Here is a 25,491-nt window from a genome sequence, read left to right as displayed (position 1 = left end):
GAGTGGAAGTTAGTTTGCCTTTCACCCCTGAAACTGCAACGATTACCTATTGGAGGGTGGAAAGCTGAAATGACTGCCAAAGTACTTTAACTGAACTGTCAGACATTGATGTTTTAGGTGCTACATATAATCCAAAACATAGATGGAAGCCTGCACTGAAGGGACACTTCTCTGCTGAGACCAGATAGAAAAAACATTTCCATTTGGCCTGGTAAGTATGCCATGTAGAATGATTTTTGCTATTCAGAAGCAGCTGCTATGTTCCTTAAGTGCTCATGCCTTACCTTCTAGGTAAACCCATGACATTCAATGTCAAAGGGTTCAAGAAAATGCTATTCAAAGGGATAGTTCAGTCATTTTATTAATTCTCTTTTTTAAAAAAAATATATATAAAAAGGTATTGATTTTATTTCACATGAAATACTTGGAATATACCTACAAGCCCTTCCTCATAGCCATTCCAAAATCTTTAATAATACATTATCTATGTATGTACAAAACATTTCTGCATACTTTAAAAGTTTCTGCACAATTGTTTTAAATATGAAAGGAATATAAAACTGATTTGTTTTTAAAAGTTATTCATGTGCTTGCTAAGACTTTCAATTATGTATGTATGTACAAAGCATAAGCTAGCATAATACAAGCATTCCAATAAGGTACAATTCACTATTATATTAAATATGTTTTTCAAGGTAACATATTCCTTTGCTTTATATAAAACAATACATCTTCCTTCTTTCTACTTTTCATGACTTGAAGGCAGTGGTACAGTCAAGGATTCAAGATGTCATCCAAAATTTTCACCGATGATTCATATACGGTTCTGAAACCAGAGAAATCAGTAAGCAGCTGAATAAAATGTGCAAAAGAAACACGTTTGCCTATTTGCTTTCAATAAATAGCTATTCCCTTATTTCTTTGAGAAGTTACACACCATTAGTTTAAGGAATTAAAGAAGTTGTTGTGTTTGATTACATTTAAGAGGAACAATCTTGCTCAGCATTTCCATTCACCTCTTTGAATGATTATAGATTACAGTATAGCTACAGAGGGTCAAATCTTTAATTTCAAAATTGACAAAAAAAGTTTGAATAAAAGCCTGAATTTTTCCTTTTTGACCAGCTTTAAATATGATTTAATTTGTTCTCTACTTTTAAAAAGGTATAACGAAGAACAATTAGACTGTCTATTTAAATATTTTTAAAATATTGTTACTGTTTAATATTTGACCTTCTACATACTTAAAACACTGTTCATTTACTTATCTGAATATTTGATTTACTGCCCTTTTCTACCTCTGCCATCTTACTATCACATACACAGTATTAATCCTCTGAAGTCCAGTCTTGCCCTTTCCTTATTTCCCTTTCTTGTCTCTGCTCTCCACTCCCCTACCTCCTCCTCTTATGCTCACTCATTTTCCCCATTCCCCGCCAATCCATATAATTTCTGCATTCTCCTCTTCCTCCGGTATTTGTTTTCCCTAGTGCTGATCTTCCTGCATCTTTATCCTTAGTACTAATAGCCACCCATCTGTCACTTCAGCCCCATGCGTAGTATCCTTAGCAACATTCCCACCCCTGCACACACTGGAATTCTTTTGCAATCTCAAAAAAGATAACTGCTATCCCCAAGCTTTTAATCGATCACTCTATTTTCTTGCATTCCTCATCCAACCTTGCCTCTGCAGTTGCACTCTCCCACAGTACTTCTCACACTCACCTGGCCTTAAACTGTCCTCAGAAGACCATAGTCAGGGCATCTGGCTTATCGCCAAACACTAATGCAACATTAATCTTTGTAGATTTGATTTCTCGATGCTTGAATTCATATTGTGACAAACTGTCAGCTTTATTTTCCATGCATCATTTCTTCAATATTTGCAACGTTAGTTATTTGTAGGATTCTAAGGATGCCCTATATTAGCAATGCTAGTCACTAACTTAAGTATCGCTCCAGGTGCCCAAAAAGCGAACATACAAGGAAAAATTCAGTAATTTTATTTAATATTTTGTTTGGCTTTAGATCATTAAACTGAGATGTCCCTTCACTGAGAGACTCATCATGACCTAAGCTAATGGAGTCCAACCATAATAGCTCTCAGAATGACTGTAAGATACCCAAAAGAGGAAAAACAAGGTAAATTTAAAGTCAGTTGTACTAAATGCTCTTTACCTTTACTATTTTGAGTATGCTGCAGGGAATCCTACACAAATAGTGAGAAACTATTTGCAAGTTCTCTTTAATTAGCACTTCACTGACAGAGCAATGAAGGGTTTGGAAAGACGTGAGGAAAACATTAAATGTTTCAGCATAAAAGTTAAATAGGTTTAATTTTGGTGCCCATAGACTGAAATGCTAAACATACTAAGCAAAGATTATATATATTATAAATTATATCATAATATTTCATAGCTTATTTGTTCATTGGGAAAATCCATAATATTTGCTTTTAACTGTCAACTGAAACTGCTAGTTCAGTTGAGCAAAGACTAGATTCTAGTAATTAGAAAAATGTGTACTTCTGGTGTAGTGCACTAATTTCTGTTTTAAGGGCAGCACCTGAGGTACTCCAATATAGAAGACCTCTACATATTTCTTATTGTGCTACCACATACAGATGTTTCCTGGTGCCCGATGCCCAAATTTAAAAGGTTGGGGCAGCATGCAAAGTCCCTTGGAAATTTAGTCAGGTCCCAGGCTACATCCACAAGGGATAAACTAATTCCCAAAGGGCTGACATTTTAAAATAATATAAACAGATGTAAAAAGTAACAAATTAAGCTTTGAGAAGAGTAACTTTATTACAGTTGATGTTAGCATATATAAATTAGTACATTATCAGCCTATATAATGAGCTGTGGACTAATTTGCAGACCATTTTGACTACAAGTTTTCCTCTGGCCAAACAATGAGAAAAATGTAATAATTAAAAGAAAATTGTTGTTTACCAAAATAAGGCACGCTGCAATCAAAATATAATTGCATTTGAGTCATTACAGCACACGAGGCACCTAACAGAACACGTGAATTGCCATATGGGAGCAGACTTGTGGTCCATTATCATCCAGCATCCTGTACCGAGAGCTTTTAAGGATGGTGCAAGAACCGGTCAATAGAAGTGGGCAATCATAGAATATAACTAGCCCGCTGGGAAATTTCTTCCTAAACCTTTTACAGATAGTGGATTATGCCCTGAAACATGAGTTTGTATATTCTTTCAAGTTCTTTTTAAAAAAATAATCCTATATAATGAAGTTGTGGATGTTCTTACTTTTTATCTTTACTTTACTTCTTCATATCTTTACCAATATGTAATCTTTTCTTAAACTCTGCTAAGCTCTCAACGATAGCATGTGGAACTTGTTGTCATAGTATAATTGCGTTTTGTGAAAAAGTATTTCTTTTCATCACATTTAAATTCTCTGCCTCTGAAATTCATTAAATGTTCCCTTGTTTGTACATTACAAAAAAAGCATAAACAGGACAGTCTCCCTACCACATATAATTTGGTGTACCAGATCATGTCACCCCATCTGTCTCTCTAAACAGTCCTAATCTTTTACTTTTCTTCATATAAGAGTTTTTCCATGTTTCTAATTTAAAACAAAACAAAACAAAAAAACATTACCAGAACTGAAAACAGTATTCCAGGTGAAAATGTGCCATTTATTTTTCATTATTTAATTTGTATAATACTTTCCATTCTGTAATGCATCCTAATGTTCTGTTTACTTTTTGACTGCAGCTATTTATTGAGCAGAGGTAGTGTTCATAGAGCTGTCGAAGAACACCCAGACCACTTTTCTGCATGTTATAGTTAATTTACAATGCAGCAATGCGTGAGTTGTTCACATTAGTCCTTTGACTGTGCATCACTTTACATGTATCCATACTGATCATCATCTATAATCATGTTGCCTATTTATCTAACTTTGTTAGTTTCACTGTAATTCCTCAGTGTTTTCTGCAGTTTTGACTAAATTAATTGTGTAATTTGAAAGTTTTGCCACCTCACTGCTCATTCCCCTTTTCCAGATCTTTACTAAATTTGACATTGGTGCTAATATAGAACTTTATGGGACCCCAGTGTTAACCACTTTTCAAGCATGATGAAAATTGACCATTTATAGATGTACGGCAATTCTTCAAAAAGGGCCATATTTTTGGAATTTAATGTAGCCACCCTATACACAACACCCAAATATCATTTGAAAGCTTATTTTATGCATGTTTAAATGAGGTATGATGTGGTGCTGTCAAGTGGTGCCATAAGCCTATAGGTGATATGAAACAATGGTACCCAAAATGAGAAAGTGTCATTTTTTGCACAGTTCCAGAATCACTGCAACATGACTGTAACTTAAACAGTAAGAACTGTAGTCAATTTAAATATCTTAATGTGGTGTTTATTGGTCAAAGCTTCCAAATGACAATGTATTAAAAGATTTGTATTGGTTTTGCAAAGGCAAATATTTCTTTTTCAGAAATGAAGCTGTTTAGCATGTGACAAAAATAGCAAATAAGATTTTGCAATATACTAACATGAAATGTTTCATATTGCATATTTTTATTTGTCAAAGTACCTCACAAGTGACCACAGTTTTACGTATTTTCAATTAAAATTTGCTGACCAGATCAGTCTCACACTGAAAGCTGTAGCAGTAGATTGCATGCCCATAGTTTGTACTGCATAGTGGGTAGATATACATGTATGTGAATTCCTAATGTAATGCTTCTCTACCTGTAACCTTTTGTACATACAGTGTAGCATCTAGTATGCCTGATAGAACATTTTAATTTGTCATTGCATATGCATGCAATACTAGTGTTTGAAATATTTTAGAAACCAGCTTTTTAATTCAGTGACACTTATGCACAGGTCAGTATTACTGTTAGAGATGACAGCTTATTTTGATGAATATGCAAAGTGAGAGAGAGAAGTGGTCTAAAGAGAAGTAATGAATACAAAGTTCACAAACAAGTCCTTGCCTCTGCACTGAAGAGGAATGAAGTGCACGTTATAGCTTTTATTAACCATGTCATCAAGAATATGACAAACCCATTTGACCCTGAATCACATTAAGAGGTGCTTATCAATATATCTACTGGACTGCACGTAACATCAGACGTACAAGAGTCTCCACAGAAAATAGCAGATGTTGGTAAAGAACAAATGGAGAGATTTTTGAGAGGTGCACTTGATTATGATGGAACACATAGCTTCTTCAGTCCAGTCTAGAAATCTGGCATCAAAACATTTGTTGACATGGCCAAGATGACCACATTTAAATCTGGCAAAGGAGGGACAATCACAGCAGTTATCAGTCCAGAAATTGTTTTCCACAGAGCCCTGTCCTTAGCAAGATGCAGAGATGATGTTTCAGTGACAACTGTTCTTAGTCGCCCAATATGTCCTGTACCTATGTCCCTCTTCCATGGTGATGGAACAATGAGAAGAACAGACAAAGCTGAATTAGGGCATCATCTAGAAGCTCAAGTTGAAAGAATCTATGATCTAAGACCATGCAAAAGAGAAACCATAATGTACATCAGAGTTGTCATGACTGTCATACAAATGATGGCTAGCGCCAAATTCCACACATTCCATGAACTGACTGCTGAGTACTTAAAACAGGTCCTAAAAAGATTTGGCAAAGCTAATTCTGTAATCAAAGTCTTTGACAAATATGACAACAGCAACTCTGAAAACTGCAAAAAGACAGCATCAGACAGGATCTAAGGTTGGATGCAAGAAATACCTAGTGATTGGTGGACACCCTCTGCCTCCATGAAAAAAGTTTCTATATGTGGCATCCAACAAGCAGTCACTTGTAAAATTATTCTGTGAACAAATGGTTCCAAATGCACATAAGAGTGGAGGAGCATACCCAGCACAAACACTCCTCCTTGCTAGAAGCTTTTGCAATGGTGAAGTAGCAAAGTCCATTACCAGCAGAGGAGATGAAACAGTCCAAGACTTGTATAGTAACACAAGAGAAAGTGGACACAAGGCTGCATGCTATATGTACCAATATGGCTTTAGTCTCATGGTTTAAAGGGAACTATAATAATTAGTCACTAGATGCACATTTTGGTCCTTACTGTTCACTACTTTCCAAAAATGGAACACAAACAAAATCTAGATTGAAACAGGTACCATTACTTGCACAAATGACAAGTGTTGCTTCATACCTGTACATGCAATTTGTGGCACATTCACTCCTGACTTTTGAAACATACTTCCTGCTATACATGTATTAATAGGTTGGAATTGTGTCATCCCTATTTGGCATTACAAAAATGTTTGTGATTAATGTTGTGAACACAGAGTGCTTACCACTTCAGAGAGCTTGCCAAATTGGGAGTGAGTAATGGACAAGCTGCAATTTCTGCAGCAAAGAAGTTGGAAGCAATGCTGTATGACCAGAGTGAGAAAGAAAAGGAGACTCTCAGAAATCTGAAATGCCTCAATCTATCATCAAAAAGGATGAGTCACTTGCCAAACTCCCACCATATGAGGACAGATTTGAAATGCATGTCAAAAAAGCATCTTGGCAAAGATTTAGATGCTTTCACACATAGGTAAACCAGATATTAGATCACCATTGTGACATGGATAGAAAAATGTGGATGCACTACTTCTGTATTCTTCAAGGGCCCAATGGCACCTGAGCTTATACAAGACCTTACTTGTGCCTGTATCAGTAGAGGTCACTGCACAATCAACTGTGTCTGTAGTTAGAACAATATTTCTTGCACAGAACTCGTCACACGCCAAGACAATGAATATTTGGTAACCCACACATTCTCGTTAGAGAGCATTATAATGATGTTCACTAGAAATGTCACCAGTGCTATTAAATTTCAATGATAACTGTACAAGTTTATCACATATTGTTTTACCCTTTATATTATTGTTGTGATGCTCTGAAGTCACAAAAAGAAAAGGAGTACTTGTGGCACCTTAGAGACTAAAATTTATTAGAGCATAAGCTTTCGTGAGCTACAGCTCACTTCATCTTCATCTTTTCATTGTATTTGGATGCAAAATACAGACTAACATGGCTGCTACTCTGAAACCTGTCATTATGAAGTCACAAAGAAATTCAATTTTATGTCTTGAAATACAGAGAGTCAAACTAACAGAAACAAATGCAAATATTTCAAAGTGGTCATTTTACCATATTGATGGTGACATAGTTTATCTGGATTTCTGTGATAACAGCTGCAGATCAGACCGCATCTTAAAGTAGACGTAAAAAGCTTTCAAATAATCCATAGTGTGCATATGTGTAGAGAAGGATTAAGTACACGAAATAGGTGCTGTCTGCTACTCATGCCTATTATTCCTACTCTTTTTTTGTTTCCATTATAGTACTTTACCTATTGCCCAAGAACCGCAAGAATTAACTACAGAATCTGAGCTTCTATCATACATTTTTTGAAAGTCCAAGTAAATTATATCAACTAGTTCTCCTTATTTTGTTGACATACTGTAAGATTAGTGAGGCACCATTTTCCTTTGCAGAAGCCATACTGGTTTGTCCCTATCATAACAATGATCATTTAGGAATTTTATAATTCTATTACTAACATCATTTCAACCAGTACAACAAGTAAGGCTTACTGGTCTGTAATTTCCAGAATCGCAGGGCACGTTTTTAAAAGAAAGATACATTTGCTACTGTTCAATTCTTTGGGATAGAAACAGATTTAAATGAATGATTGCATTCTTTGTTAATAACTCAGTTACTTCATTTTTAAGTTCTTTCAGAATTTTAGAGTGTATATGATCAAGTCTTAGTGACTTGTTGGCTTTTTAATATATCAGATTATTCCAGCACCTTCTCCTTTGATACCTTATTTTCTGATGGTACCTCAACTTTACTACTGGAAAATAGAAAGTGTCTTCCCCATCCTCCACATTCTCAAGGATGAAGACTGATACAAAAGAATAATTTAACTTCCCTGAAACTTTCTTCATCTTCTTTGATTGTTCTCTTTATTCCATGATAGTCCAGTGGACTTACTAATTCTGCTTCTATGAATATCTTAAAAATATCTTTTTTAAAAACTAGTTGTGGCTGTTTGCTCTTCAAATTCCATTTTAGCATTCCTAATTTCCATCTTACAAATTTTCTTCGATAGGCTGTCTTAGGTTCTTTTTTACCATCTTTTCCCACCATTAAACCAATGTGCTTTAAAAAAAAAAACAGAAGACACGAAACAGGTATGCATCAATGCCTCCCTGCTGCAATCACAGGAAACTGACTGTCCAATTTGTCTACCAATTCCTAACAAAAATTGTTGGAACCATACTACAAATTTATGCATGTTATCAATGGCTACAATGTATATTTGTTATCCCAAGAACTCTGAAGAGATTATAATTAGGTGAGGTGGAGGTTTTGAATATATTACATTTTATTTCTATCTGAATGCAGCAAATAAGAGTATTTTTAGTGTTAGTGAAACTATGAACTTTTGTTTCAGACCATATGCAAAGTTTAAATATAAGTGGTTGTAAAATTAGCATTTTTTACTTTTAACCTGTGAAACAGAAGAGGCTAATTCAGTCTAAAGCCAACCTCCTATAAAACTGAAATTGCACCAAAAGCAGAATCCAATGACTGTGGTAAGGCACCAAAATAATTTTTTATAACCCTGGATACAGTTTTAGCTAGAGAGATCCATATTAGCTAAGACACAAAATGCAGAGAAAACCCCTCAGCTCTAGTGCTATAAAACAGCAAAGTTACAAAGAATGCTTGCTTTTCCGATGAAGTGAGCTGTAGCTCACGAAAGCTTATGCTCAAATAAATTTGTTAGTCTCTAAGGTGCCACAAGTACTTCTTTTCTTTTTGCGAATACAGACTAACACGGCTGCTACTCTGAAACCTGCTTTTCTCTGTGCAGTTCTTAGTGAGATTGGACTTTAAAAGGAACTAGGTTGGAGTATTGTAGATTCTACAGTATATAGAACAAAACATGTAAAGAGAATTACCATCTGAAAGGGGGAGTTGAACTAGGAAATTTAGTTCCTTAATGGGCTCAATAGCCTTCAACATTTTGGCACTATTTTAATCCTTGTATCATATGGATTTCAGTAAACTTCTTCACCAACAAGTACAGAATTTTGCATCCCTTTTTCAATCAATCAGTGGTTTTTTTTTTCTGTATATCAGATTTACCTTTCAATGCTGCTAGATTCTGCCGTGGCAACTTCTCTGCATGTCATCAGCTTCTTTTGAAGGGCATGTGCAATATCCTTAACAAGTGAAGTTTTGTGCTTACCTATTTTAAATTATATGTTAAAAAAATAAACAAGTCTGTATATTTCTGTGCAGCATCTATATAACAAATTAACAGTTTGTTGAAAACTGGTGACATATTTACTTAGATTTTCATTACCCAGGTTAAGTGTATAAATCTGTGCTATGTGAATGCTATTATATTCCTATAAAACAGGATATGGAAGAGTACTATGTTAGCCTAGCAGATAACGATTTTTTTTTTTTTTTAAAAAGACCCCACAAAGTTTTAGATCCAATGTCTAATAGCATCCCTTACAACTTTGCATTTTTCTTTTTAATTCTGTATTCCTATTAAAATTACTACTTCTGAATTTCCACAGCTAACTGGAAAAATAATATAACATTTTAAAATTAAGTTGGAATAAAAATCTATTGACAAAAACCTTCACTGGAGACGAAATTAATTTGACTGACCTTTGATTATAACAACTATGTACACAGCAGCTGTAAGACTAATAATTCCTTCAATTTCTTCACAGACAATGCATTCCATTAATTCATTTAAAAATGACCTGGAAGAAAATCAAAGGCACATGAGGAAACATGTTCCTTTACAAACATAAACAGGACTTTTAGTTGCCCCCCCCAACAATGGTAGTTCTCCAAACCATCACATGGGAAACCATGATCTAGGATCAATCATGAGACTCCAAAACACATAGTTTAAGTGTGGGAATCACAAATGTACTTCTTACAGAAGATAGTTAACTGGCTGATCTCTGGAGTTTCACCGCTGATAGTCTGAGGAAGCAATGTATTTTGTACAGTGGTGGCTGCTTAGGAATGGAATGAGGGAATTTAGGTGAAATAATTCATATGAGAAGAGGAGGAGCAGTAACCAAAAAATAAAGATTTTTCGGTGTATTCAGAAAAGAAAAAAGAAATTCAGACAGAAAAAAGAAAGGTCCTTAAAAGGTAAAAATACTGGCTCTAAAATAAACTGGAATTGTAACTCATTTAATTGTCTGCCATTTGCTGTGGAAGTCAAACAAGTTGATGATGGTGTGAACCAAACTCCAGACGGTGTTCTACAAATCTCAGATATTGGAATGACTCAGAGAAACAGCAGAGGTTGCTTGAGCTCTCAGGAATGGGACTTGATCAGCGTATCATGGATCAGATGGATCCAGACGCTATCACATAGCAATTTCTAACAATGCCTAAATAAGTTTTGGATTGTATTTGTAATATCATAGCACCCTGGAGCACTAGTCATTGACTCCATTGTGCTAGGTGCTATACCAGGGATCGGCAACCTTTGTCACGTGGCCCATCAGGGAAACCCGCTGGCGGGCTGGGATGGTTTGTTTACTTGCAGCGCCCGCAGGTTAGGCTGATCGCCGATCCCACTAGCCTGGAACGGTGAACCGCGGCCAGCGGGAGCTGCGATCAGCCGAATGTGCAGACGCTGCAGGTAAACAAACCGTCACAGCCCATCAACGGGTTTCCCTGACGGGCCATGTGACAAAGGTTGCCGATCCCTGTGCTATACAAACATAACAAAGGGACAGTTCCTGTCCCCAAAGAATTTATGATCTAAGTAAAAGATTAGGGAACAAGTGAAGACTCCCTGTTATGGAACTGCACAAGTAGCTCCACTGCTCTGAGTTGCAGAAGGAAGTTCGTTTCCTTTCTTAGTAATATTTTGTGAGAAGCATCCCTGGAAAGGGACAGGGAAAGAGGGTAGGGAGGGAATGGAACTAGATGGTGTATCCCTATAACCTTGGACCAGTTGATCCTGGAAATCTGGTTCCAGGCTTTCTGAAAACAAGACACTTCCCAAAACAGGATGGGGCAAACCTCAGACTCTTGACCATACTGTCAAACCTCCTGATGCAGGATGTATGGTTCTACTCCTCTGGAACCTCTGCCTCTTCCTTGGAGGATCTTTGATGGCTGTAATAGGGTTAGGGGGATTACCTATGTCTCTGATAATTCTGAGGCCTGTATTGTTCCCTCATGGAAGAGGTAATATAGGCTTCCAGAGCATAAGATGGCTTGAGTCCTTTAACATGTGCAGGGTTTCATTATTATGCTTAATTAAGAGGTCAGAGCCATTGAAGGTGGTCATTTAGACCTCCTTTGGTATCCCTGAGGACTGCAACCAAGCAAACTGCATGACTGCAGAGTCAGAGGCTTCAATGGCAGCTTAATGAGAGGTCCATGCAACCAGATGCCACTCTAACACCAGGAACTTAAGCTCCTCTCTGTGCTCCTGCAGGAAACTTTCAGTGAACTGCGTAATTCAAGAAGTCATACTCAGTCAGGAGTAGTTGGTAATTTAATAGTCACGCATCTAAAACTGTCTGAGGAGTACGTCTTTCAGCCAGAAGTCAAGCTTTTTTGGAACTTTGTCCTGGGTTGTTCACCTGGGTAATCCCTGCCACTTAAACATCCCTTGGACAGCAGTTATGACCAAGGATCCAGGCACTGGATGGTTATAAAAGTATTCAGCATCCTTAGAGATGACTGCTAGCATCTATATCTATATCGAAGAGTCATTTTGAGGTGGGCACCACTGAAGCTCCAGGACTCAATGTTGAGAAAGATCCCACTTCTTGAGTATGGAAGGTGGGCACCACTGAAGCTGAACTTTGCCATAGGTATCTGGTTGGCTCCTACAAGCCTTTGGCAATGTCAATCTGCCAGGGACCAATCAACACAGACTGTCAAGACATTTGTATGACTTCTCATGCACTATTCTCCACTAGAATGTCCAAGGTATGTGGCATCCCCTGGAGAAGTTCCTAGTTTTCTGGCTGGGTCAGAACAGCTGGGTTGACAGCCTCATCAGGAGAAAAGCACAAAAAGCACTTGAGAAATAAGGCTGGACCTCCCTCTTCTGCATATTTTCCTGTTCAATTTCCTGGTCCTGAAGTTATGATTGTATTCTGGATCAGTTGGCCTTCCTGGGCGTCTATGGAAGAAGGAGACCTGGGTCCAGAAATAGGATCAATGGATAGAGCCTTTCTATTGGGATGCACTCCCTACGGGGCCCAGAATAGCCATATGTGTATGGGATAGGGGAATGGTTTTGTAGGCCATGGAGAATACCATGAGGGATGTTCCTACCAAGAATTCAAATGCCTTCTCTTGTAGAAGTGTCCTCTGGACTCCCTGTCTAAATAGCTCAGTTCATAAGGCAGTGAGTGAGGCAAATACATATTTGACACCTTCCCAGTCACTTCAGACGGAGGAGGAGGAAAAGAAATATAACTCCTCCATAGGAATAGGTCCTGGAGCATCCTCTACTGACACAGAGGATAGTGTACTCGGTTCCAGGACAATAGTTTCCTAGTAAGGGCCAGCAACAGAGACTCTGGCAGCTCAGATGCCATCAAGCTTCCTTGAAACATGACCATTGGTTCTGAGGCTGCTCCATCTGTGTCTGGAATTATGAAGGATACTGCAGAATCTGTGCCAGAAGATTTGGTACTAGGGCTGGAAGCTCAGAAGCTTGCACCAGGTTCTTTGGTGTTGGCTCAAGAAGTTCTGAAGAAGTTTTAGTTCTCAGTGCTTCAGAATGAGTGCTTGGCTGCCATCAGTACTGGTCAAAAGAAGGATGGCTTCTTCGAGAGGTGACTCTTCGGTACAGAGACATCAGTGGCATCCAATGTGGGACTTAAACTGCCTCTAAACTTAGATCTATTATGTGCTGGAGAGAGAGATCTGAGTCTCCAGATACCATGGACATTATTCTCCTTCTTTCCTCTGTCCTCAGAGGATTGATCTGAGGAATGTAGGGAAGCTCTGGCTGACTCATAGTCAAGGACTGGGACCTCTCTCAACACTGAGTCCTGGAGCTCGAGATAGACTCCAGGTTAACCGGAGTGCTCTCATACTGTCTGGTCTGGTTTGGCTGCCTTCTCCCTCTCAAGAATGGATGATGCCCTCATGGATCTCTCTATCAGGAAAAGATTGAGGTGAGATTTCCTTGGTTTTGGGTCCTTTTCAAAAAGAAGGAGCACACAGAACACTTGTGTGGTGTATATGATTCATGAGGCAGAAGACGCACTTAGAGTGTCACTGATGGGAATATCTGTCTCACAGGAGAGATAAGCTTTGAATCCCAGAAGCTTTGATTCCACCATGTGCAGGGGCATCTTGTGCCAAGGCACCCTCAGACTTGAAGACTTTTCCCTTTTTTGCCAACAGACTAAAATTGTATAAATCTAACTAAACTAACTATAATTGGAAAAAACTAACTAGAGACAACAAAATCATGCAGTGGGCAGAGATGTGGTTTTCAGTTTCCTCTTACCACCTGTGGTTGCAAGACAGAAGGGTGATTGTGGTTGCCCTGCCCTTTGGACTCTTGCGCTATGGAGCGCTGGAAGCTATACAGAGCACGGCATGGTCCCTGACACTGCTATTCAAAAAGATTCTGATCTGGGGTGCATACACAGCAGAATTGGAATACATGTGGATAATCACTTGAATAAAAATAAGTTATGAACAATTTTTAAAAGGACAATTATAACTGAATTTCAATTTTCATTTTAACTGCAGCGGATTCCACTAAGTCAACTAACCTCCACTAAAATAGTGATAGAATACATAATAAGCATCCAATTTAAGTCCTACAGAAAATTGGGAATGCACACCAAACTCTCTTTCAGGACATACTTAACACTTAATATATTAAAAACTAAATAATTTCTTTATACCATTTGTATAGTGCCATCAGTGTGTATTTTACAGTTGAGTTTTAGCATGCATGTTGTTAGTTCCAGGTTATATGATTAGTGTTATTTCTGGTAAAGACTTTGGTTTCATCTAAACCCTTCCATATAGGAAGAAGTAGGATTTATGAATACCTTTTGAAATAAGTATGATTATGAGGACAGGAATTATCAGAATGAATAGTCATGTGATTCTAACACAAGGACAATAGAAAAAGCAAAAAACTAACACAATCAACGTACCCAAAAAGTAAAGGATTATGGGACATTACATGGAAATGTAGTAGGTGATCTAGGTATTCACTGGCTAATTCCACAAACTTGAATTTAAGAATTAAAAGCTTATTTGGTTACTTACTGGTTTCACATTAATAAACCTTATGGAAACTAACAGACAAAGATTACCTGACCACATTTATTGACTTAATTATCATTGCCATTAAACTGCCTGAAAGTGGAGGAAGGTCTGCTATGGACTCTGGTGGTGCAAGTTCTTCTGCATTTGAAGCCTAAAAAGAAGACAGCTCAAATTCAGAATAAATACAGAAGCACATAGAAAATAATTAAGAAAAACAGAATTTGAGTAGCTACATTAACTGAATGCATGTTTAAGTTATTGGGTGAAACATTTAAATGTATTTTTTCTAGTTCATTTCAGAAAAGTACTTGACAGTTTAACTCAGTAGTGTCAAAATAAACAAAGCAAAGTTAGATTGTAAAAATTAAAACTTTTAACCAGATATCTGGCATTTACATTAAAGGAAATAACTAATATCATACATAGTTGATCTTTAGCAAAAATGCCATTTAAGCTAGATTGTTAATTAGTATTTATAAAGGTGGCAGCTCACCCACATGGAAGATATTACATAATAATTTCCACTCTAACTATATGTATTAGATCAGTTCTCAAACTTTTTACTAAGGCAACCCACCAATCACATTTTGTCTCTTTTGGGGACCCACTATGACACCCTTAATCCACCCTTCCTTCTCTCAGCCTGGTGAAACCCTCTCTCTTCCCCTTCTCAGCCCTTCAGTCATCTGTTCTCCCCTTCTTAGTCCAAGCCTGCTCAGCTCCCCCCAACCCCCTTGCTCTTGCTCTCCCAGTCCTCCCCCTCTTGCAGCCCTAGTTGCCCTGCCTCTCTTCATGGCCAGACCTATGATCACTATCAGGTTGCTGATTGTCTGCTTACTGGCTCCAGCCCAGATCCTGCTTCCCATGCTGCTGCCTGCGGGAAACAAAAGTAGGCAGGCAGCAGCACAGAGGAAGTGGCCAGAGGCAGCAAGTGGACAGTCAGCAGCCTGTACGTGCATTGAAGGTGCTTCCACCATGGTGCTGCCACCCAGATCTCACTTCCTATGCTGCTGCCTGCTGCTCAGGGGATCTGTAAATAAAGGCCTTGGGGGGAAGAGGTAGGAAGACCAGTACTCCTTTTCATACCTGATTAGGATCTTTCCACCAATACAGTGGTGAGAGGACTTCAAAGGGGACCTGGACTGTCATATCTATGGCCTGGTCTACACTGGGGGTGGGGGTGGGGAGACGATCGATCTAAGTTACGCAACTTCAGCTATGTGAATAACATAGCTGAAGTCGACATACTTAGACCTACTGACTGTGGTGAGTCGACTGCTGCTGCTCCCCCATCAACTCCACCTTTGCCTCTTGTGGCAGTGGAATACAGGAGTCGACAGGAGAGCACTTGGGGGTCGATTTATCACGTCTAGATTAGATGTGATAAATCGACCCCCGCTGTATTGATCGCTGCCTGCTGATCCAGCCGGTAGCATAGACATACCTTATGTGGTGTCTGTTTGGAAGGCATACAAGTTCAGCCACCACAACATGCAACAAAAGTGAAGTCTGAAATGGTGCATGATGTGTGTAGAAAGCCTTGTGACCAACCTGACATAGGCAAGCTCTCACAGTCGCGTATGCATGAGTCTGCAACTAGTTTGACATCATGGTAGTCCTTAGGCAGATAGGCCCTCGCTGTCATGGAGTTTAATTCTGCCCCGTGAAGTCTATTCTCTATATTGGCACCCGAGGACGGCATCTCTCTGTTGATTTTTAGGCCCAGTGCGCCGAAGTTAAGAATTTGATTAATGGAGTCTTCTAGTTGCTTTGGTAAGCAAACAGCCGAGTACGGTATTGGTATTGAGATGCCAGGGGACAGCACCTGGAACCATTTTGGAGGTTGGTGCAGCAGATGGTGTCTGCCAGATATTCTTTGCTGGAGGCAATAAAGCTTGATTCACTGGTAATGCCAGACTTGGGAGTATGAAGTATATTTGGGAGCGTAAGAGCTGTTCTGTACCACCTCCACAGGAGTCTTAAGTGAATCCACTATGCAGCAGAGCAAATCCTGGGAGCTTTTGTAATTATCTGGCTGAGAGGGTGTTGCAGGAACCACTGCCTTGTCCAGAGATAATGAGAGAGCAGTTGGCTTAGTCTGCTCTACTATGGGAAGATGCTTTTCCTCTGATATCTCGACATGTTGAACTGCAACCTGAGACAGCCAAGCTTCTGAAAACATTTTTTTTGGGGGGGGGGGGGGGGGGGGATAACAGGATAACTACCAAAGCTTTTTATTAAGCCTACAAAAATGCCAGTTTTATCACTGCATACCACATCCTTCAACAGGTCAGGATCTCTGACTTTCCTTTGATGTACAGTCAATGGAGGTTCAGATTAACCAGGGAAAGGCACTACTGTACAATTGAAGCTTGACCACTGCTAGCCCTCTTTTGAACTGCTTTGGTTTAAAGGTTGAACATTCAGTATAATAAACTAAAAAAGTACAATAGATTATTTAAACGCTTTACCTTTCGCAGTGTGTGACTTATCTCAACCACTACTGCAGCTAGGAGAGTAGAGAGTACACCATGGTGAACTGTTGGACAAGATGAATGCCAACACTGGACTGTGTGTATGAATTCTCCAAGAGCCATTTGAATAGAATGAATCAACTAAAAAAATAAATAAATTAAAATATAGATCAGTTACAGTATTTCCACTTCGGGAGCATTTTAGTGCAATTAAAAGCTTCTGGTCAGGGATTCTCAAACTTTCATAGAGTTGACTACATCTTGATAGAGTGTCTCAGGAGCGTCCCTCTCCCATTTGCTATCACATAACACCTCTACAGCAATTGTTTACCTAGGAAAACTAATGTTAGGAAAATATTTAATGTAGTTTAGCTGTCTTGGTGCAATTTAGCAACTCTGAGTAAAGAAGAGAACTAGCATTACGAGAGCAGTTAGGTCTCTGTGAATCTATCCTTTAGGGCCTAGTCAAAGGGTTGAAAAGCACAGGGAAAATCCCCCAAGGGCACTAAAGGCAAAGGCTTGGACCCTAAGTCTATGTCTACATTTGAGCTGGGAGATACTATTCCCAGCTCATGTAGACATACCTACACTAGGTCTGCTCAAGTTGGCATGCGAAAAATAACATTGTAGCTAGGGTAGCATGGACAGCAGCTTAGGCTAGGTGCCTGAGTATGTACCCACGCAGATTCCCTGGATATGTACCTGGGTGGGAAGCCCAAATTCCTGCCCATGCCATTCTATGCTGCTATTTTTAGCATGCTAGCTTGAGCACAGCTAGTGCAGGTGTGTCTACGTGAGCTAGGAATCACACCTCCCAGCTCAAATGCAGATTTAGGATTACTTGAAAGGATCCAAGACTTCCTGGCACTGATCCACTTATCTCAGCACCAGGAAAGTAACACTGTCCAGACCCTGCTATAAGCATATAAAGTTCCTTTTCTCGAAGTAAAGTAGGTTCTGGAGGACTTTGACACCACTCCTTTTGGCAAGAAAGAACAGTTGTAAGCCATATAACGAGGTCAAGGGAGTTAAGGATGAACAAAAGACTGAACCTGGGACAACAGATCTCTCTGCTCTGGTAAGGGGTACAGAGAGCAGCTGATGGCTCTTTGCAGCAGGGAGGAGGCAGCCACTCATCTCAATCTCATTGGCTCTTTCCTCTCATCCAGCACTCAGTCCCATTCTCTCATCTCTCACCAAACCTATTGTTTTTAGTTTTCTTTCCTCACTAAGTTTTGAGTACTGCCAGTCTGACCCAGTACACACATTTTGCTGGCACCCACATCATGGAAAAACATTTGCTCGTTTCTTTCTCTGTGATGGGGCAACACCAGTATATATATCCACTCAAGTTATTTTACATGGAGAATTTGATTCAAGCACAGAGGCTTAGCTTGAGAGTGTAGGGCAGGATATGCTTTTCATTATTTATCCAGCTTTAGATCTCAGCTGTGAAGAAGAGAAACAGCCTACAGAAGGAGGAACTAGCATAAAAATGCCTCATCCAGTTTGACAGTCTAAACTGACATCACAAATGCATGATCCCTTTTTTACATTAGTATTTCCACTGAGCAGGACCAGCAGTGGGGAAAATCCTATTGACGACAAGGCTTAGAGCACCAGACACAAATGGCATAATGTCAAATCAATTATGAAACTGAGAGGATAGTAAAGTATTTTTTGTGCCAATAAACCCAATGTGTCCAACTCACATCTGAGTAAAAGTCAAAGTCAGTGTTTATAGTTAACTTTACAATCACAATTGGTTTTGTGAGTGTGTGTGTGTTTAATAGGATGACAAATACCTGAAGCCCTTCTTCCCGCTGTTTTCTGAGCCTGCGTGCCACACATTCTAAAATTTTCTGGAACAGAGCCTGAATAGCATGGAGAAATGTTTCCACTTCTTCATCTGTATCAATGTTTTGAGTCAAAGAAGCTTCAATAATCTCTTTTAGAACACAAAGTAGGGTAGGAATACAAAAGCAGCTTCTTTCTAGAGAAACAAATACCATATTAGATATTTAAAAAATACAGATTTTTAACTAGATTGATATTCTTTAACTTAGGCCTTAAATTCTCACAGTATTTCCCAGAGCCTCATCACCTACCACTCAACATACTATAAAAACTCCAGGGGGGTTGAAAATATTTACCAGAGCTCCACTCTGGACAGCTCCAACTGAATTTAAACGCTGCTTTAGCTACAAGCTTAGAATTAAATTCATTTACACTGTATAAATGGCTGTAATTTACTAGGTTTCAGAGTAGCAGCCGTGTTAGTCTGTATTCGCAAAAAGAAAAGGAGTACTTGTGGCACCTTAGAGACTAACAAATTTATTAGAGCATAAGCTTTCGTGAGCTACAGCTCGCTTCATCGGATGCATTTGGTGGAAAAAACAGAGGAGAGATTTATATACACACACACACAGAGAACATGAAACAATGGGTTTATCATACACACTGTAAGGAGAGTGATCACTTAAGATAAGCCATCACCAACAGCAGGGGGGGGAAAACCGGAGCTGTCGGGGGGGCACTTTTGGGGGCCCCGCAGGCCGAGAGCAGCCCGGGTGATTAGCGGGGGGCTGGGAGCAGCCCACTCTGTTTCCCTCACCCCAGCCCCAGCCATGTTGCTCGGGGGAGGGGGCTTGGAGGAAGGGCAGCTCGCTCCACTCTGCCAGGTCCCAGCTGCGGCGCTCCACTTCCCGCCGCTGGTGAGTGCAGGGGATGTCCTTTCCCCAACCTCCCTGCACTCACCAGCGGTGGGAAGTGGAGGGCCGCGGCTGGGAACTGGCAGAGTGGAGCAGGCTGAGGCCACGTTGCTCCGCTTCCCACCACTGCCGGTGAGTGCCTGTCAGGGGTGTGGATAGGGGTCGGGGCAGTCAGGGGACAGGGGGGCCAAAGCAAGTTCGATATAACGCAGTAAGATTTTTTGGCTCCCGCGGACCATATTATATCAGGATGGGGGGGCGTGTGTATTGTGACAGCGTCGGGCCAGATGGCTGCAGGAGAGTGATAGAAGGCAAATATATTAGCCCCAGGTTAAGAAGGTCCCTTTTCTCTGGTAAGGTAACAGGGAAGGTTCCAGATCAATCAGGAACTTTCTGGAAACAATTAAGGCAGACAGGCCGATTAGAACATCTACAGCCAATCAAGAAGCTGCTAGAATCAATTAAGGCAGGCTAATCAGGGCACCTGGGTTTAAAAAGGAGCTCTCTTCAGTTTGTGGTGCATGTGAGGAGCTGGAAGCAAGAGGAGCAAGAAGCTGAGAATGAAAAGGCGTACTACTGGAAGACTGAAAAGTACAAGTATTATCAGACATCAGGAAGAAGGTCCTGTGGTGAGAATAAAGAAGGTGTTGGGAGGAGGCCATGGGGAAGTAGCCCAGGGAGTTGTAGCTGTCACACAGCTGTTAAAGGAGCCTCTGTAGACAGCTGCAATCCACAGGGCCCTGGGCTGGAACCCGGAGTAGAGGGCGGGCCCAGGTTCTCCCCATCCCTCCAACTCCCTACTTGATACTGGAGGAGTTGAACTGGATTATGGGTTCCACCAGAGGGGAAGGTCTCTGGCCTGTTCCCCGATCCACTAGGTGGATCAGCAGAGACTGTGGGGATTGTTCTTCTTCCTTTCCCATACTGGCCAGTGATGAGGCTGACTGAGTGAATGGCAGATTTAAGTCATGAAAGTGGCCAAACTGAGGGCTGGCATGAACCTCTGAGACGAGAAAATCTGCCAATAAGCGGAGGACCCACCAAGGCAGAGGAGGAACTTATCTGAGGTGGTGAAGTTAGAGGGTGGGATATTTCCCAGGGAATGCCTTACTGCTAAATGATAAACTAGCATTCAGCTGAGCCCTCAAGGGTTAACACATTGTTAATGTAGCCTCATACTCTACAAGGCAGCACAAATGGAGGGAGGGGGAACAGCATGGCAGATAGAGACAGAGACACACACCCTGTGTGTGGGGGGGAGAGAGAGAGAGATGCGCATTGCCCCTTTAAGTACGCTGACACCACTCTAAGTACATTGCTTTTAAAAAGATCAGGAAGTTGAGACTGCAGCTGCGGACAGCAAGCTTCCTCCGTCCTGAGCCCTGTTGTGTCCCCACCCTGCTCTACATGGTGTAAGGGTAAGCAGAGGGCAGAAGTAGGGGCCTGACACCCTGACATTAGCCCCTCTCTTCACCCCTCCCCGCACAGCAAGCAGGAGGCTCTGAGGAGCTGCTCCAAGGCAGAGGGCAGGAGCAGCACATGGCAGTGGAGGGAGGGACAGCTGAACTGCCAGCAATTGATAGCCTGCTGGGAGGCTGTTGCACAGGGAACTTGGGGGAGCGGGGAGCTGATAGGAGGGCTGCCAGTCTACCCTGGTTCCAAGCCCCCACCAACTAGCTGCAACGGGCTGCTCTTCCTGCAAGCAGTGGACAAAGCAGGTGGCTGCCAAACAATGTTATAAGGGAGCATTGTGCACCTTTAAACGAGCATGTTCCCTAACTGATCAGCAACGAAACAACGTTAACTGGGACGACTTTAAGTGAGCAGTTACTGTAACAGTTAAATTGCAAAGCCATGCAGGAACACGGGATCCAGACACGAAAAAGTTCAATTGTTTTCAAATAAACGTGCCTATGGACTTGTTCCCTTTCCCACCCTGTAAAATAGCTCTTTTGCACATTGAGAGCTGCTACTTTGCTTTCAAGAAGAATTGAAGTTGAATTAATAAAAAATATATTTTAATAAAGGAAATTATGTAGTAGAAGGAAAAAGTGGATTTCAGAGGAGTTCTTGGGACCTCAGTCCCTGGAAAAATCATGGAGCAGGTCCTCAAAGAATCAATCCTGAAGCACTTAGAGGAGAGGAAAGTGATCAGGAACAGTCAGCATGGATTCACCAAGGGAAGGTCATGCCTGACTAATCTAATCGCCTTTTATGATGAGATTACTGGTTCTGTGGATGAAGGGAAAGCAGTGGATGTATTGTTTCTTGACTTTAGCAAAGCTTTTGACACGGTCTCCCACAGCATTCTTGTCAGCAAGTTAAGGAAGTATGGGCTGGATGAATGCACTATAAGGTGGGTAGAAAGCTGGCTAGATTGTCGGGCTCAACGGGTAGTGATCAATGGCTCCATGTCTAGTTGGCAGCCGGTGTCAAGTGGAGTGCCCCAGGGGTCGGTCCTGGGGCCCGTTTTGTTCAATATCTTCATAAATGATCTGGAGGATGGTGTGGATTGCACTCTCAGCAAATTTGCGGATGATACTAAACTGGGAGGAGTGGTAGATACGCTGGAGGGGAGGGATAGGATACAGAAGGACCTAGACAAATTGGAGGATTGGGCCAAAAGAAATCTAATGAGGTTCAATAAGGATAAGTGCAGGGTCCTGCACTTAGGATGGAAGAATCCAATGCACCGCTACAGACTAGGGACCGAATGGCTCGGCAGCAGTTCTGCGGAAAAGGACCTAGGGGTGACAGTGGACGAGAAGCTGGATATGAGTCAGCAGTGTGCCCTTGTTGCCAAGAAGGCCAATGGCATTTTGGGATGTATAAGTAGGGGCATAGCGAGCAGATCGAGGGACGTGATCGTTCCCCTCTATTCGACACTGGTGAGGCCTCATCTGGAGTACTGTGTCCAGTTTTGGGCCCCACACTACAAGAAGGATGTGGATAAATTGGAAAGAGTACAGCGAAGGGCAACAAAAATGATTAGGGGTCTAGAGCACATGACTTACGAGGAGAGGCTGAGGGAGCTGGGATTGTTTAGTCTGCAGAAGAGAAGAATGAGGGGGGATTTGATAGCTGCTTTCAACTACCTGAAAGGGGGTTTCAAAGAGGATGGCTCTAGACTGTTCTCAATGGTAGCAGATGACAGAACGAGGAGTAATGGTCTCAAGTTGCAATGGGGGAGGTTTAGATTGGATATTAGGAAAAACTTTTTCACTAAGAGGGTGGTGAAACACTGGAATGCGTTACCTAGGGAGGTGGTAGAATCTCCTTCCTTAGAGGTTTTTAAGGTCAGGCTTGACAAAGCCCTGGCTAGGATGATTTAACTGGGACTTGGTCCTGCTTTGAGCAGGGGGTTGGACTAGATGACCTTCTGGGGTCCCTTCCAACCCTGATATTCTATGATTCTATGATTCTATGACTTTAGGGACTCTGTTTTTCATTTTATAACAGCGTTTGTAAAATTCTCTCTACATATTGTAAAAAGTTGTATTAACCATTTCAAAACATCCAAAGGAAAGATCAAGACAGAGATAGCAGAGTAAGTCGCCTCCCTCCTCTATTTAAGTGGGAGTTCACACAAAATCCTGTATGATTGAAGAAATGTAAGAGACCAGTTAGTTTACTGAGTTGTGTCAGAAATATTAGCCTGATTACTTCAGTTAGTCTCATTTTCCAAATGCAAACTGAATACTAGATATGACAGAGTTGTCTCCTGGAGCCTAGAGATAGACAACTCCAATGACAGTTTGATCCAGCTGTAAGTAAGTAAAAAAACACTGCTGCTATTCAGAAACCTGTGAACAACAGAGAAAAAATGGTTACCTACATTTCATAACTGTTCTTCTTCGAGATGTGTTGCTCATGTCCATTCCATTCTAGGTGTATGCGTGCCAATGTGCACAGTTGTCAGAGACTTTTGCCTTAGCAGTATCCATAGGGCCGGCTGTGGCGCTGCACTCATGCGGCAGTATATCAGCCGCCACTGGCCCTATAGCCCTCTCGGTTCCTTCTTGCCAGCAACTCCGACAGAAGGGTCGGAGGGCGAGTAATGGAATGGACATGAGCAACACATCTTGAAGAACAACAGTTATGAAAGGCAGGTAACCCTTTTTTTCTTCTTCGACTGCTTGCTCATGTCGATTCCATTCAAGGTGTCTCACAAGCAGTATCTATGGAGGTGGATTCAGTTCACCACTTGACAGCTTGCAGTACTGCTCTACCAAAGCCAGCATTGTCCTGGGCCTGCTGGGTAAATACATAGTGGGACATGAAGGTAAGGACCAACGACCAGGTGGCCGCCCTACAGATGCCCTGAATAGGCACTTGGGCCAAAAAGACTACCTAAGAGGCCTGCGCCCTGGTAGACTGGTTGGTGACAATTGCCAGGGGCGGCCCTTTTGCTTGATCATAGCAAAAGTGAATGCAAGCAGTGACCCAGGAGGAAATTCTCTGAGCAGAAAAAGGAAGAGTCAAGGGAGACTACACCAAATATGAGCCCCAGGAGGATACAGGATGGGTTGAAGAGGATTATAAGGGAAAATAGGAATGGAAAGAACTTGCAGCCAGAGGGAACAGGGGAGAGACTGGAGAATAGCACTGTCATCAGGAAAAGGCAGGTCTATGTGATCGGGGACTCTTTATTGAGAAGAACAGACAGGCCTGTAACTAGAGCTGATCCAGAGAATAGGATGGTGTGCTGTCTTCCGGGTGCTAAGATACGGGATGTAGACCTGAGGTTGAAAAGAATCCTAAAGGGAGCGGGAAAGAATCCCCTAATTATCCTTCATGAGGGAACAAATGATACGGCTAGATTCTCGCTTGAAAGTATTAAGGGAGACTATGCTAGGCTGGGGAAGACGCTTAAGGAAATTGAGGCTCAGGTGATCTTTAGCGGGATCCTGCTTGTTCCTAGAGAAGGGTAACAAAGGTGTGACAAGATTATGACTGTCAACAGATGGCTTAGGCAGTGGTGCTATAAGGAGGGCTTTGGGATGTATGGCCACTGGGAGACATTCATGGACAGAGGACAGTTCTCTCAGGATGGAGTTCATCTGAGTAGGGAAGGAAATAGACTTCTAGGATGGAGGCTGGCACAACTGATAAAGAGAGTTTTAAACTAGGAATTAGGGGGAGATGGATGGGAGATGTCCAGGAAATCTCCACGGCAGATTTTAGCATTGAGAGGGAAGACGACGAAGTAAGAACGGATACAGCTGTGGGTAGGAGAAGGTATATAAGGAGCGAGGGCGGTGTGGATACTAGTCTAATAGGTTATACTGGCTGTAGAACGACTGTGCCTAATAGGGTACAAAATGTGAGTGAGGCCAAACAGCAAAAATTAAGATGTTTATACACCAATGAGAGGAGCCTAGGTAACAAAATGGAGGAACTAGAGCTACTGGTGCAGGAAGTGAAACCAGATATTATAGGGATAACAGAAACATTGTGGAATAGTAGTCATGACTGGACTACAGGTATTGAAGGGTATGTGCTGTTTAGGAAAGACAGAAACAAAGGTAAAGGTGGTGGAGTAGCATTGTATATCAATGATGAGGTAGAATGTAAAGAAATAAGAAGCGATGCAATGGAGAAGACAGAGTGTCTGGGCAAAAATTACATTGGGGAAGATAACTAGTAGAGCCTCTCCTACGATAGTGCTCGGGGTGTGCTATAGACCTCCGGGATCTAATTTGGATATGGATAGAGCCCTTTTAATGTTTTTAATAAAGTAAATACTAATGGAATCTGCGTGATCATGGGAGACTAACTTCCCAGATATACACTGGAGGACCGGTGCTATTAATAATAATAGGGCTCAGATTTTCCTAGATGCGATAGCTGATGGATTCCTTCATCAAGTAGTTGCTGAACCCACTAGAGGGGATGCCATTTTAGATTTAATTTTGGTGAGTAGCGAGGACCTCATAGAAGAAATGG

General features: G+C 41.1%; 1 protein-coding gene across 2 annotated transcripts in view; it reads right to left on the bottom strand.

Moving 5' to 3' along the window:
• Nucleotides 1–343: 343 nt before the first annotated feature.
• NCAPG2 (non-SMC condensin II complex subunit G2) overlaps nucleotides 344–25,491 on the bottom strand; it is a 119,460-nt gene continuing 94,312 nt past the window's right edge. For both annotated transcript variants that reach the window (XM_038391915.2, XM_038391916.2), the window contains exons 23-28: nucleotides 18,640–18,827; nucleotides 16,832–16,975; nucleotides 14,408–14,511; nucleotides 9,735–9,832; nucleotides 9,198–9,300; nucleotides 344–826 (exon numbers count right to left, since the gene is read on the bottom strand). In XM_038391915.2, the coding sequence (XP_038247843.1) occupies nucleotides 775–826; nucleotides 9,198–9,300; nucleotides 9,735–9,832; nucleotides 14,408–14,511; nucleotides 16,832–16,975; nucleotides 18,640–18,827 (689 nt within the window). In that variant the 3' untranslated portion in view covers nucleotides 344–774. The remainder of the gene's footprint in view (nucleotides 827–9,197; nucleotides 9,301–9,734; nucleotides 9,833–14,407; nucleotides 14,512–16,831; nucleotides 16,976–18,639; nucleotides 18,828–25,491) is intronic.

Source organism: Dermochelys coriacea, chromosome 2, assembly GCF_009764565.3.
Source record: "Dermochelys coriacea isolate rDerCor1 chromosome 2, rDerCor1.pri.v4, whole genome shotgun sequence".
In the NCBI taxonomy this organism is placed as follows: Eukaryota; Metazoa; Chordata; order Testudines; family Dermochelyidae; genus Dermochelys; species Dermochelys coriacea.
The sequence above is the reverse complement of the archived record's forward strand: the minus strand, read 5'-3'. Positions and strand labels throughout refer to the sequence as shown.